This window comes from Pleuronectes platessa, chromosome 4, assembly GCF_947347685.1.
Source record: "Pleuronectes platessa chromosome 4, fPlePla1.1, whole genome shotgun sequence".
NCBI classification, from domain to species: Eukaryota; Metazoa; Chordata; class Actinopteri; order Pleuronectiformes; family Pleuronectidae; genus Pleuronectes; species Pleuronectes platessa.
The window spans coordinates 12748928-12764757 of NC_070629.1; the positions used below are offsets into that span (position 1 = coordinate 12748928).

The window sequence follows — 15830 nt, forward strand, 5'->3', positions numbered from 1 at the left end:
CAGTAAACACTAGCTTCAGCATTTGACTGTGTGTTTGTGTGTGTGTGCGCGCGTGCATGTAAAACAACACACTGAGATGTTGTCATAACTACCTGCTTATGAATGCAGCAGCCATGACACCTTTTTAAAAAAGCATTCTCTGTGTTTGATTTATGACTCAGCTCTCCGTGTCACTTTGAAGGCGATTACAAGCTATGAATGGATATTATATGCACACGCTGTCTCTGTAAGCACGTCATTCTGCCAAGTGCTGGAACACAAGCGATCCTCTTGAAAGAGCATCATCAGTTATGCTTTTGAGTGCTTGTGTGTGGAAGCAGCTCATATTTTGTGTGTGTGTGTGTGGGGGGGGGGGGGTTGTTTTCGAAGAACTGTTATAGATATATTGACTGTGCACTTGTTGCTGCTAAATGTTTGTCTACACAAATGAAAGTTACTGCACTCACACACGGCAGGTTCGTGCAGGCACAGTAATACAATGTAGTCTTCAGTAAAGAGCTTTGACCTAATTAGCAGCAGCTCTGCATGAAAGTATTTGCAAAGGGAGGGCCATGAGAATTAAGTATCCCCTTAATACAGCCTACACATGAATACAAATATATAGTGAAACATACAAATGCATGTCAACACACACACACACACACACACACACACACACACACACACACACACACACACACACGTGGAAACTTGGGTGTGCTTTTCTCCCCTTCCCTTGTTGTTGTTCGATGCCGGCGTCTGCCAGAGGGCTTTGTAATCTGGTGGGGCTGTGGATCCTGAGTCCCGCCGCGGCCCGCCATTGATTTATGTCATTGTGTGCGTTTTCAGCCTCTTCAAAGGTCACCTTGTGTCTCTCCTTCACTCTGCATTCCTCTGCCGCTGCTACTGTTGTGCATTAGCTGCATTAGTTTCCCCGTCACTCTTTCTTTAAAGTCTGTCTCAGAACCCACTCAGCCTCCTCCGTTTCCCCCAAACAACCATATCAACTGACACGAAGCGAAGGCAGAATCTCGCTCTGCGGTTTGCGTAGACAGTTGCCCACAATGGTCTAAACTTGTGCCGTTTATATGCAGCGCTTTGGAAAATTGCCTGAGATTACCCCGTTCGGAGCGTATGGGAGAGCAAAATGGCTTCTATGTTGAGTAGAAGTGAAAGGCGTCACTCAGCCAGGCTACAGGCTATGCTTATCCATGCAGACAAAACACACCCATTACTGGAGAGAAGTGGAATCTAAATTCAGACAGCAGTCATATTTGTAAACACCTAACACTGTGCCCGCACTCAACGTCAGATATTGTTGTCAGCTGCCATGTCAGCACATGGTCATGTTTTAGAATCTGTTTTTAATCTCGGTTTTGCTCATGTCCCTCCTTCGCAGAGTCTCTCGAGCCCACCTATCAGCAGCTGCAAAAGATGAAGCTGGACAAGAGTCCCTTTGTGGTGGTGTCTGTGATTGGCCAGGAGCTGCTGACAGCAAGCCACCACACGGCTTCTGTTGTGGTGCTGGAAGCGGCTTTGAAGATCGGCACGTGCAGCCTCAAGCTCCGCGGCTCCGTCTTCTCTGCCCTCAGCAGCGCCCACTGGTCCCTGGGCAACACGGAGAAGAGCACCGGCTACATGCAGCAGGACTTAGAGGTGTCCAAGACCTTAGGTAAGAGGTCGGAACTCACTGGTGGAGAGGAAATAATCATCATTTACTTGGTTATTTACTTTGTGTCCTAGAGCCAAATGTGTCATGTTGAGGTTGGTAATTTTGTCAAACGATACGTAATTTTGATAAAGATAAAACAGAGATAAACAAATCACAAGATTAATCCACATGAATATACTTTTTAGTACCATTAAGACAAATCTTAATTTGTCAGGTTCTTAAGTATCACTTAAGTAATTACTATCATCTAGAGCCTTTGGTTTGCTACTTCTCAAAATTAGAATGCTACCACACTAAACCAGGGCAGCTAGAACAGCACTCAGTAGAGCCAAACCAGAGCTAAGGCCCAACAGTACAGTCTCCTTAAATTTAAGCCTGATTTCTTTACGCAAAGATCAATGAATTTAAATGTAAAACAAAAAACAGCATGTTAAAGAAAGAGAAGCCTTGATCCTCACCAAAATGGAAGGACATCCTTCCCGGTCCATGTCCTATTCTTTCTGTGAGTTTCATGGAAATCCATTGGATTTTTCACGGAATTCATAAAAATTTGCATAATTCTGCTGACAAACAAACAAGCAAAAAAAACAACAACCAAACAAACAGTAAGGGAACAGAAAACATAACCTCCTTGTTGGAGGTAATAATATCGTAACCATTACATCAGCTAATCATCAGCATGTTTGCAGGATCATTTTGGCCACGCTATCGCTCGCATTTAGGTCAAAGCACTGCTTCATCTCAGCTGCCAGCAAGGCTGTAGATGCTTAGTCTTGTTCTTGTGTATCACAGAGAGAGCAGAATAACAGTGCAAATTATAAATGCTAGTGGAACCACGTAGCATAGGGGAAATACACTTTTAATCAGTAATTCACTAATCATCCCTTTGTTTCTTTGTGTTTCCCTGTTTTAGGCATCTTGCATCAAACTATAAGGTGATTTAAAAATGCAAGAAAATCACAAAAATTGCTGTGAATTTAAGATAAGACATGATAAGACCTTTATTAGTGGCACTATGGGGAAATATATCATGTTACAACCAATAAATACATAAAAAATATTTACAAACCAGGAACTATAAAAAATAGAAAAGTAATATGTGCAATTTAAACAGAACATATACAGTGTAAAATTGTGTACATATAAGAAATAAAAAATGCAACAATTTCCTAGCTGAACACTAGATGTTAGCTGTTGGAGTTATAGGAAGAGGAAAGGAGGTTTAAAAGACACTAAATGAAAGAAAATAAAAACCGGAGAGCAGTACTGACTGGCTCCATTCCTCTCACCCCCACACAGTTTGACACATGACTGGGCAAAGCAGCTGGAGATAAGGAGCTCTGGTTCTCAGGTAGAGCACTGGCGCTTTACTCTGGCCCTGTCCGTGGGGCCTCTCTGTCAGGCAGAAATAATAAGGCTTTCCCCTCTCACCCTGTGGAGCATTGAGATCACCACTACCAGCTGTCAGGGAAGCCGCTCTACTGTGGAGAGCACACAAAGGCCACTTTCCCTTTTAAGGGTGCAGTGGCATGATGGTGGCGTAGATGTGGTTCATCACATCAAAGTTTAACAGTGGTGGTGGTGGGATGATGTGAAATAAACACCAGCTGCTTTGTCATCACGTAGGCTGCCCTGTTAATGCTCTGTTTGGGGTTTTTCCCTCTCCAGGTGACCAAACAGGGGAATGCCGCGCTCATGGAAATCTGGGCTCGGCATTCTTCTCCAAGGGAAACTACCGAGAAGCGCTGACCAACCATCGCAACCAGCTGGTTCTGGCCATGAAGCTGAAGGACAGAGAGGTAAGGAGCACAGGCACCTGCTGGGTTTCAAAGCTGGGTTACTGCGGGCTTAAAACGGAGAGAGCACGCTAACTGTCTTTGCGGAGGAAGGCGAAATGAGGTTACAAAGTTTTCTGTTTGTCTCAGAGTATCTTGATGTAGGTGTGGGATTGTGCTGTCGCCAGCATTCTTCAGTTGTGGCTATTTAGAGGGTATCTGAAGGAGGAGTGTGAAGGACACTGAGACGCCGCTGCTCTTTGTCCGTCCCAAACAAAAGGAAATAGGTGTAGGCGGTGTGGAGAACAGATGAAGGTGATGGGGAGGAGAGACTGAGGCGGGTGAAGGAGAGGCCAAGAGGACGGCCTCGGCAGCTGCATCATCTTATTATCAAAGCAAACCGTTTATGTAGATTTATGCAGATGTTTATTCGGTTCATATATCAGTAAGTCTGAGGCTGTGCTACCTACTTTGGGCGCTATTCACACAGAGGTAGTGAATATGGACAAGAGAGAGTAAAGAGGAGTTGGAGGGAGAAAGGTGAAGGAGAGGCCGAGACGAGTCAGACAGATTGATCTACTTTTCTGTATTGTTTGGTGCCCTCTTTCTCTCCCTCGCTCTGTCTCCTACTTTCCCTCTCAACCACTGTGGTCATTGTTTGAGGGTGGGGGGGGGGGGGCTTGGCGGCTGACAGGTGCTTGTTCCGACACAATTCCCGTCACACGCGGAGAAGAATGGTCGCCATTTCCCCCCGCGCTCCTTATCCTTCCCCAGCAGGCCGACGGTGCTGCCTGTTTGTGTTGCCTGATATCAGGAGACATTCAAACAGGCCAGTCAAACGCCAAACACAATGTGCCGGGATGAAACCGACGCTTGAAGAATGAGGCCGGAGGTCCCCCTGGCATCTCTCCCTCCCACAGTTGGAGCAGAGGTATGATTATGAGTCTGCAGACGCCAGTGCCAAGAACCTCTGTCATGTAATGAGGTTAGGGAGAGAGATGGGCTAAGACACGGAGAGGACACAGACAAGGTCCTCAGTGTCTGCTCTGAGGCTTGCACTGCTCTACTAGGTCGGCTGCAGCGATAATGGACTGATTGGACGTCTCAGGCTGCCAGTTGGCGTGCGGGTGTTTATACTGCGCGCCTGCTACCAGATCCAATACTTTTATGAGTTTTTCTGCACTTAATGGCGTTTTAAGACTTTGCAGAGGCGTATCACTATATCAGTATCAGGCTGCTGTAATCCACAGTGCAGCACACTTTCAGCCACCGAGGCCTGTGCTGCTCACGTGTTGCCTCATGAATGCAAACAACACCCAAACTGCAGCTCCCCCACACTTACTGCATAAATGGCAAATGGCCCCCTCCTGAGTGCCAGAGTGTGCTGGTGCCCAGCTGAAGTCCTTGAGCTCCACAGAGTTGCATCATATACAAAACTGCCCCAATTGGCCCTGCACTCGACTCAACCCCCCCCCCCCCCCCCCCCCCCCCCCCCCCCCTCTCCTCTTGTTCCTCTGAAGGCCCCCTAATCAGAGTCATATGTGTGTCACACCACCTGGTCTCCCTCAGAGCACACTAGAGCCTGGTGGATAGCTCATTACAGTTGGCCCTGTGTTTTTGTTTCTGATGTGGACTCTTTATCTGGCCTCTCTGAAGCTGAGGTCACTTCCTAGAGGCCAGGGGCAGGATGTTGTTTTCTGGCTGGATTTCTAGTGAGCTGCCCACAGTCCCTGAGCGTGGAGAGGTGAAGGTGTAGCGTTCATTCGGCTCCTCTGCGATGAAGGAATCTGAGCCATTATTTCAACTGAAACAAGTCTGTTCAATTCAGCTTCTGAGAATCACCATAGAGAAATGTTTGATCCAATAAAATGGGCCGGTGGAGCATGTGGCTTTGATATGACGTGGGGTGTGGGTTTTGATTCTGCTGAGCTTCAGGTTCTGATTGTGTGGGTAAAAATGTTGGAGGACGATAACAGGAACATTTAGTTGAACTCTATGAACTTGATACAGTTTTTTGTGTAGGCTGTGCATAATCAGTCTTTTCAGAACATCATGCCTATCTATTCCAATAAGCCTGTGCTCATCATGTTAATTGTCTGTTGGAAACTTCTTTCAGTCTTTAAATAAACACTGACTTCCAGGTTAGGGTTTGGTTTGGAAAAGAGCTGCATAATGTATCGAAACAGCTGTGATGTGAACATGTGTGATGGTCACACTGCAGGATGTGGATTCTCAGATATGGCAAATTAACTCCAACATGTCAGGCTGCAATCTTTTGGTGCTTCAAACAAGGAAAATTACAAATTTACAGAGAAGTCTGTCTAATATTACATTACTGAAAACTCCGATATGGTTATTGGATACATGGAGTTAGTTGAGTGAGACGCAGGCTCTGCGTCCACAGTGAACCACCAATCACAATAACTCTGGATGAGTTCATCAAATCAAATGCAAACAAACAAACACAACCTGCCAGTCATCGACGACAACGTGAAAATAAGCGAGGAGCAAGAGAAAAACTCTCTGAATCTGAAGACTTACTAAATTGCAAAAAGAAAAGTCACGTCAGTTGTAAGGAATTACCTCACTCTCCTTAATCCTCTTTCACACACACCCTTCCAATTTGTCCTTCTGTTAAAACTGCAAAGATTTCCCATCTCTCCCTTTTGCTTGTTAATGCCTCTGCTGCCCCGTGTTAGTGTTGGTGCCTGTTGGTTCAGTCCTTCCACCATCCCAACATCCACCTCTAGACTCTAACCGGGGGGGTTAAGATAATATCTCATCCCTCCCCATTATATGAGTGTGAACATATAATTGTAAACACAGAGAAAATACTACACTCCTGTAATAAACTGGAATATCACCTGATCCCTTAAAGGTAACAATGGCCGGGTATGTACTCAGCAGATGGAGTGGGTCGTCCACAGAGCATAGAGTGGGCGGTTCGATGCCCAGTCATTTCACGTGCCGAAGTGTCTTTGGGCTAGAAACTGAACCACAAACTTACCGTGGCAGTGTGTCTGTGATGTATAATAGAGAACAGACATAGATGCACCGTTTGAATGCGTGTGTGAATGGGTGAACGGCAAAAATGTAAACTAATACAGAACATTTACTGTTTTACTAGGCACCTTTAGTATCAGCGTCTGCTGATGTAATAGTCATAGTGATTAAAGAACTACTAGTGAGTAGAGATGTAACTCAACACTGGTGTCCCACAAAAGTTCAGCCGCTCGTCTCTGCTGCCGGCTGAGAAGTGGCCTCTGTGTGATGAAGGAGCAGAGAGAGAGAAAAGGCAGAGATGAGTGTTCTCTATAAATCAAGAGGAAGTGCAGTACCTGGGTCCTGTTATATCAGGGGAGGCAGCCATGTACGGGATCTCTTTTCATCTTCCAGTAATCTCTGATGTGGCTCTTTACATCACAGTGCAGCAAAGAAGCCAGGCACAGTGTTGTCCCATTACCTGTTCCACTGACCAGCGGACTATATGACAGTAATGAATCATTGTGAATCTGTCCAGGACACTCCTCTTAAAAGACAAAGAACTGGAAAAAAGATAACATGAAAGAAAATAAGGCCGGGCTGGGGAAAGGCTTAAAAGAGCAAGCGCTCTGTCATCCGCGACTGGGACTGGGAACTGCGGTCCAAGCGAGTGAGATCATAGCCTGACGTGAAGTTAGTGTTTTTCTTTTAGTTTGCTGCCTTTGGAAATACTGTCAGCAGAGTTTCAGCTGCCATATATATACTGCAGAACATAAATACACTTTCTAATCTCTCAAGCTGTGTCTCTTCCCCCGATTTTTGTTTTTGACCCAGTTTCCACACCTGGCTTTATCCAAGGCCTGCCAGTAACCATCTTTAACAAAGGCCTTCTCTGTCATTTTCGAACAAAGCTGTTCAACTAGGTCTTTCCTCTCCACGCTCGCTTAGCTGTCCTCTCTGTCTGTGACGTTTTCATTTTAAAATAGTAGGTTTGACTAGAAGAGGTAACCCCTAATTTGGGGTGTTGAGTATTTAGGAGAAACTGAGGCAGGCTGGCAGCGGTGCGCTCTGTAATTATGTCTCGTGTGATGTAGAAAGAGTCTCCGCCGCGGACTCCCCCAACCCCAAGCTGAAGTGGAAATCACGATCAGGGAAAAGTAAAAAGGACACAAACAAAGTTTTTTTTTCCCATAAGCTCTGCAGTTCTACTCTGTCTCCTGCTGCTGTTCTTTTTAGCGTTGCCTTTGTTTATCTATCCTCTCTCTGCCCCTCTCGCTCCATCTGCCGAAAGGAATTTACTCAAACTTTGCCCCTTTTCTCTGAAAGTGACACGGACTATTTCATCATGGCTGTTTATCTTGCTGCTAGTTTGGGGCCGTATGGACCTGGCCGGACCCTCGCTGGTGTTCTGAGGCTAAGGGCTGAGAGATGAGGAAGGGGTGAGGAAGAGGGTGAAGTGTGGGTGTTCCTCTTGTCACGATCAGGGTTTGTCAGTGCTTGTCAGCACTCGGGCAGAGCAGAGGATCATTAAGGAGTCATTAAGACAGGGACGCGTGCCTCCGCCGCCTTTCATGGGGCTCATGTTAATGGAGGAGGGCAGAGGGTGGGACTCGGCACCCTTGTCCTTGTTTTCTTTAACCTCCCCTGCTGATTAAGGAGGAGGATTTGGGGATGATTAGAGGGGCTAATTTAGCTGAAAGGCTGGGTGGGGCCAGAAGGAGAACACTGTCCGACTAAATAAAAAGCACCACTTGCTCACTGTGCACACGTAATATGGAAAGATAGTGACCGAGTGCACTCAGCTGTTGATACTGCAGTAAAACCACGATGAGCAGCAGTGCCACATATAGAACTACCTGCTTCCTCCTCATCGCCTGTTGTGCTAGAGCGGGGCCCAGAGCTGTCCACGGTGCAGCGGCTCTAACAGCCCGGCCAGCCCGCTGTGCCTTAATGACACACAGACTCTGCTCGGCCCAGTGGTTTAGAACTGCTCTACAGCAGCTCGCTTTGCCATGAATCATGAGAGATGGACGGCAGGCATGAGCCAATGGGCCATGACCGGAGCTGGGGAAAAAAGGGTGTGTGTATGTTCACAGACAAACACACTCCTACACACCAATCTGTGTTCCTGCAATCTAATGTCATGTGATTGTGTCATGTCCTGTACATGTGTTTGTTTGTCTTGGGACGTTTCAGTGTTTGCAACGACACGTTGAGCCCATTTTGTCAGAGGATTGTATAATGTAGCGTATCTGTGTTAAAAAAAAAAAAAAAAAAAATGGTTTCCCACATTTTATGTTCGTGTGAACTGCCCTTGAGATTTATTACTCTTGATTGGATTGTTGCAGCGAATACACAACGTTTTAACAAATCAGCAGATGTGCCTGTGTGTGTGTGTGTGTGTGTGTGTGTGTGTGTGTGTGTGTGTGTGTGTGTGTGTGTGTGTGTGTGTTTATGCATGTGTGTGAGTTCCTGGCGCCTGTGGCTATGATTGGTGCTTGCACAGGTTGTAGTGTAATGGTGTATGTACTGACTCACTGTGTCCCCCAACATACCGTTGACCTACGACATGGAGCTCTGAGTGTGTGTGCAAAGCTAAATCTGGGATCATAAACATGTATTTCCTCTGCGTGTGCATGTGTGTGTGTGTGTGTGTGTGCACATGTAGATGCAAAGCTGTGTACACGTACGCTGTGCATGTGCTGCATTCGAGGTGACGCAGCGTTGTGTCTCCCCCAGTGGAGCATTTGGAAGCCTGTCAGAGAGATGAATGACTGCCGTTATATCGACTACTGCTCTGCTTCTTTGCCATCTCCTCTCTCTCTCTCTTTCCTCACTGCCCCATGCTCCATTTCTCCTTTCCACATCACCTCAGCTTCCTGTGTTTTCCTCTCCTCCACCCTCCCCACATCTCCTTTTCCCCTCCTTTCATCAGATTTTTCTCCTTTCCTTCCCTGTATGTCTCATTCTTTCTCCATTTTACAGAAACTCAGGCCGCCTCACAGTTTATTTGTGTGCAGTCGGCCTTAAGGAAGAGCAGACTCAGGCCGGTTTTAAACGCCTCTTTGCTGTGAGAGGTTTGGACTTCTGCATGAAGAGTCAACACATAACATATCCTTACTCTAAACACTGCAGTGCCTTGTGTAGATTGAACTGCTCACATCTGGGACTTTGTGTAATTTGTCTGGAATATTACACCTTGTCTATCTTTTCCCCCCGTGCTGCTCCAATCAATGGCTATACAGAGGGACAGATTAGATAACAAATAAACAGTGACATGGTCACAGGAGACTCCTTCGCTCTCCGACACGCTGCTGCGGTGCACTATATGATTATAGATGACAACCAGCAGACTCCTAGATAGTGCTCATCGGGGGGGGAGGGGATCCAGCAGGCTCCTTGAGGGTTCCGCCGCACCGCAGGACACGGAGAACGCCACAGAGATGGTAATCATTAGGACAATCAAATGTCCAATCATTAATCCTGGCAGAGGGATTTGTTGACACACGATGAGCGGGATGAAAACAGAACGTGCCAACTCATCCTCTCCACATAACGGGTGACAGGAGGGGACGGAGCCTGATTGAAGGCGTCAGCCGGCAGAATGTGTGTTCACCTGGCTTTGATTGAAATGAATTGCTTGTCTGTGTAGCCAACTGAAACACTCCCACCTCCTTTTCGTCTGCCCAGTATTTTGAGTGGTCCCGTAGTTCTCACTTTGAGGAAAGCTTACAAGTGGTCCAGAGAGGCGGGCTAATGTTTTGGCTTTGAACCTGTGTGATTAATTCATCATCTGATCTCATCAGTGCAATCCTTACTCCAGGGATGGTGAGTCATTTTCCGTGAAAAACGGATCTCTGCCACCAGGGCATTCTAAGTTTTATTCACGGGTGACCAGAAAAAGCATCAGAGACCAGACCCCGGGCAGACCTCCCGGCTGAGCCTGGCACTCCCTCTTCCTCCTTCCCTCCGGCCTCGGCCCCGTCCAGCCCTCATCCAGCCTGGCCATTTAAAGCTCTGGAACTGCAGCCCTTCCTCCAGCCCGATCGATAGTGGAGCTGTCAGCAAGATGGATGGAGGCTTTAGGAAGTCCATTTTAATGAAGGAGACAGAAGGAGCAAAGGAAGGAGAGGTACATGGAGAAAGAGAGGACCACTGGAGGTAGTAAGGAAGGGAAGAAAAAGGAAAGAGAGGGAATGTGTGTATGTGTTTATGGAACGTGTGTGTAATAATGTCTCCAGTGACAGGGGTTGAGGAGGGGAGGACTGGGTTGATTTAGCTACAGTAAGACCTATTTCTAGCTCAGCAGTGTGAAATGGCTCCTTAGCTACAGTAACTTGTAAGGCACAGCCCAGCACAGAAACCCATATTAGTGGACTGAGGGGATTTCATCTGGCCGGCACACCAACACCACATCAATTCCTCTGGCTCATGAATCATGTCAGCTCCTCTGTGGTAAAAAAGATATTGTTGTGACAAGGGTGGACCACAAATCCAAGGCGACTCCCTCCACCCTCCATTCCCTCGACAACACGATGGCTAGCATCAAAGGACCGGTGTACATTAGCATTTATAAGATGTCCTCGGAGCAGACATTTAATTTGTGTTCATGTTGATTGTGCGCTTTGTTTGTTTTCAGCCTGTTTAATAGGATTTCTGAGCTGATTCCCTTTTGCTTTTACGTCAATATGCAGAAAAGGCTGCATGCTAATTGGTGATTAGAAGCTGAGGTCACAGGTTATGCACAACCAGGAGTGTGGACCTGCCGTGTCCTCTGGGCAATGGCCTGGCCGAAGCTGTTTTTTTTCACTGGATCCATTACTGGTCCTGATTAGTCAGTGCGACTGTGGAAATGATTGTCGATTTATGCAGAGCCAAATGCCTTCTCCTGTCAGCCAGAGCTTTACCCATCATTTTGACATTCTAACAGAAAGAAAACTTGTACAAAGGACCCAAAACAAAACCATGTGTAATGATGAGTGTTTGAAAGGAGACATATGCTTTTTGCAGTTTATCCTCACTCTGGTATGTTAGATTTTTGTGTATGTAAAAGTGAAATAAAGTTAAAGTTGCTCCTCTCCCCCAATGAACTACACTGCTCCTGAAGCATCATCAGTTCGGCCGATATGTGTTGGGCATCATAACATCAGCTCGATGCCCTGCATAAAGCACATACTGCACATATTCATGAATCTGAATATGTGCAGTATGTGTCTCCTTTAAAGGAAGCAACATTAAATGTCCTCCCCTCTCCTCTGTCAGTTGAGCTCTGATCATTATGTGGATTTATACCTTGAAAAACATGTATTTCTGATAAATAATTCCCTTTCAGTGGCTTTTGATGTTGCCTAGACACCAATATATATATATATACATAAAGTAAGATATAAATAATTAAAGACGCACATTAGCAATGTATCATCCCAGAGATGACATATCATATATCTTGATATATCTTTATCTTGATTCCTGTTACCAGTCCTTGAGAAACATTGTAGGAGAAAGAAACAGTGTACAGTAAGTTCATTCTCATGGTGCACTGTATTTTGATCGTCCTCCTTTCTCCTGTTTCGGAAAGAGGAGGCATTGTGAAGAAGCACTCCTCCTCCTTCTGTTCTCTCCCCTTCTCAGACCTTTAAAGACAGGAACCAGATTAGCCCTCACCACTCGGCCGGCTGTAAAATAGAGATGAGCTTGTCCTTAGAGATAAGGTGAAATTCAGATGGTCTGGTGCAGTTTCAGACCGCATGTGTGTGTGTGTGTTTGGGGAATGTTTTCTGTATTAATAGAGAACAAGGGGTCTTCCAGGGAGAGAGAGGTCAGCGCAGCTACAAGCGTTTGAAGTTTGCATTATATATAGCGGTGGCACACACAGGGATGTAAGAGACAGCATTTTTGCAGAGTGAGCAAATGATCTTCTGCTAGACTCCCTAACATCACGCCAAAGACAGGGATTATGGCTCCTCAGTTTGGCTTGGCTCAAGACTCCTAACAACTTCTATACACTGAGACTCGCTCTCTTTCTCTTTCTCGCTCCACTCTCATCTCCAGCTTTTGTCCCGAGTTACAGCACCGTCAGCATTCTTGTCCCTATGGCACAGTATCCAGACCTTCCCCACTCTTTTTTTGGACATGAGCCCTGTGTCTGTATGAGGTGGTGGAATGTGTCTTTGTGGAAAGCTCTCAGAGAAAGCAATAAAATGGAGCGAAAATACGAGGCCCCAAGTGAGTGAAATGAAAGTACTCCATCTTAGGAGGAGGAAGGCCTACGGGTTCTGTTTATAATTGACCTTGCAGCACACACAGTATGGTCTCTAAATAACAGTCGAGACAGGCCTCAGCCGACTACACATCAACCTCAGAAAAAAAAAAATGCTCTTGAATGTACCGTCTTACATCGAGAAAGGGACCGCGTAGAGTCCAGGTTGTAAAATATTCATTAGAGGGCCCAGAGGTAAAGACTGCTCTGGCATTTTATTGTAGCCAGACTCAATTTTGAGAAGTTAGTAGATATTGCTGATGCTGTCAGCAGATTTAATTGCAGCCATTTGCTTGTGGCAAGGTGTTGTTGTCTCGGGTTGGAGGGACACGGTTCTGGTGCAGGGCCACAAACACATGTACACACAAATGCAGACACGCAAAAAATGAGGTGCTGTTCACTGACTTTGGGATGAGGGTGAAGGCTTCGTAATAAGTACAAATACTATGGAAATTACTTCATCAATAATACACTAGGTCATGTTCAAGACATTATGATAAATAAAGTATTCATTCATTACTTTACTCTAATAAAGGAAAATAAACCAGAGTTCAAAAATGACTATTTTGGGCTCATAAAGCTTCTTGGTATGAGTGGGATTTAATGATGAGAGGTTAACAGGGGGATCCTGTCTATTTTAGCAGTTGAGCAGCATGAGAAGATGTTTTGGAGATTTTAGGGAAGAAATTTAGCGCAAGAGCAAGAGTAGAGTTAGAAAAATGAAGGGGGACACATTCCCTCCATACTGCAATGTTTCAGGAATAATTGGTTCATATAGTGTTTGCTATCAGAAATGCTCCACGGACTACACACAGCCGCCTGTATGTACTGTGTTTTGTGCTTGCGGTGATGCAGAAAGTGGCGCGAGTGTGTGTGTGTGCGTGTGTGTCTGTAATGAGTTGGGCATTTGTGAATGTGTGCGTGGGCACGTTTTTGACTTCATCACCATTCAGAGAGGCTTAGTGTGATTAGAGAACGGTGATCCTCTGAAGAGTTAATGATGAGAGAAGCAGTAGCTCCACAGAGGCCAATCATACACCAGCCTCTGACAGCATGCGGGGGCTTATCTAGCTCGATGTATTGTGTGTGTGCGTGTGCGTGTGTGTGTGTGCGTGTGTGTGTGTGCGTGTGCGCGTGTGTGTTCAACGCATGGGTTTTAATGCGTGGGAACATATATGATGGGATTTCAACTATCATTTCTCACATGATAGTGTTTGTTATCATCCACACTGAACACCATTAGAATATGTATGATTCCTTTGCCTGGATATTTGATATCTGGGGGTTTATGGACACACGAAGCAGAATCATATAGCTTCATTATGTCGGTGTCAGACACGGAAGTGGCTCAGGAGGCGCTCTGGGTACCTCCGGGTCTAGTTCAGGGCTACACGGCACAGTGATGGAGGCCGATGGCGGCTTCCCTCTCTCCCCACACTCCAGGGGACTGACTGACAGGCTTAATGACACTGTCGGGGTTACAGCACGTCTCCGACTCATTTTCCGGCGTGATTGAAGTTCGCAGTGGGTAGCGTTTCATCAGCGCTGAGAAGACAAAAGGGACCTTTTCGGTGTTGTCTCTGTGTGTGCGCGCAGTGCTGTGTGTGTTTGCACATGTGCGCCTGCAGCTCGGAGGAGATGCACCAGAGAGAAATCGCTTTATGGATGTTATCCGCGCCGTGTTGGAATCTCACATGCCCAGAGATGATGAGTTCTGTATGGGCCTGTCTCCAGTGTGTAGTCTGCTTGTTTATTGCAGACCGTGCCGTTTATACACACTGTGGTGCGTTAAGGCAGACAGCGAACAGAGAAGACTGCACAAATGGGATTTTATGTCTGGGTCAGTGTGTCATTAAACCACCTTCCTTTGTGTCGCACTCGAAATTTAGAAGAGCTCTCACTAGAAACTAAATTTAAAGAGAGCATTATCAGAGACGTATTGGACAGGTAAGAGTAATGTAATGTATGAGAGGGTTTATGTGAAGAGTCTTGTTTAGTCTCCACTCTACATGGCAGTGCGTCCACTGGCCGTGCTGCTCAGCAGGCTCTCGCTCGGCTCTGGTTACAGTCCACCTTAGTTTAGGCCTGAGCCTTTCGCTGCTGCAGATGTGGGATGAGTCATGTAATAGTTGTTTGTGTTGGCTCAGCTGTACTACTAACCCTCTACTCCCCCCCCCCCCCGCCCCTCCTCTCTTATTTCCGCCCCTTTTTCCTTGCTCTCTTTTTCTCCGGTCCTCTCAACTAAAGCCGCTCTCTATTGTTAAGCAGCGGCTGTGGACGAATGTTATGGCTGTAGAAAGCCTACATCCTCTCTCTTAATGGCGCTGTGTGCGAAAGTGGTCAGTGATTGCCCGAGCTCTCCAGTGTGGAGAGGCCAATCGGACACAGACAGTAATCTGCTTTTAAGCCGCCCTGGTGTTTTTCCTGTCGTTGTTTCTTTCGGATGGTGGAAGTCGAATTCGATGGGGGCTCATGTGTCTGTTGACACACCTAAGCTCCTTTTCCATTGATCTAAAAAAAGGGTTAGGGTTAACATCTGGCCTTTGTCTGCAATGGGAATGGGTACAATCGGTAATTCACTCACATGTCAATTGAATCAGCTATCATCAGCAGTAATGGAAACAACACCTGAACACACTAATCTGAGACAGCGCCTCGGTTTTTTGGGCCGTCGAACGTTACACACTGGTGAAAAAACAGAAAGGCAAATTCCTCTACTGGGGAAAGGAGGGAATCGTCTTTTTTAGCGAGTGATTAAGAAACCTGCATATTCCCCCTAATTGATGTGTCAAAGACGTATTTCACTCTTGCTCAACATACAAAGTTCCCCCCACCTGGAGCACCGTCTTTGAGCTCCAGCTTGTCCTCAGTGTGGGAGTTCAGCCGAGCCAAGCGTTCCTCCCACACTGACAAAGCCTCCTTCTTACATCGCGTGACCTCAACATAACAGGCAACCCAGAAAAAAAAATCAGGCCTTCAAATTCCAACACAGTCCCTGCAGAGTGTTTGGTAAACATTTTCCCCTCGCTGCTCTCTTTCTCTCTCTGCCTGGCTCTGCCTCCTCATTCCCCGAACACCCCTTCTCCCTCCATGCATCATTGTCCATTAGGATGTGTTACTCCCATTTCCTCAGAAGGCTTTTGTTAAAGGAGCAGAGACAGAT

At 46.3% G+C, this 15830-nt stretch overlaps 1 protein-coding gene across 1 annotated transcript in view; it reads left to right on the top strand.

Moving 5' to 3' along the window:
* The window catches only part of LOC128438927 (tetratricopeptide repeat protein 28), a 183795-nt gene that overhangs the window by 119690 nt on the left and 48275 nt on the right, over positions 1 to 15830 (top strand). The window contains exons 4-5 of the mRNA XM_053421700.1: positions 1379 to 1651; positions 3320 to 3450. Of these exons, the coding sequence (XP_053277675.1) occupies positions 1379 to 1651; positions 3320 to 3450 (404 nt within the window). The remainder of the gene's footprint in view (positions 1 to 1378; positions 1652 to 3319; positions 3451 to 15830) is intronic.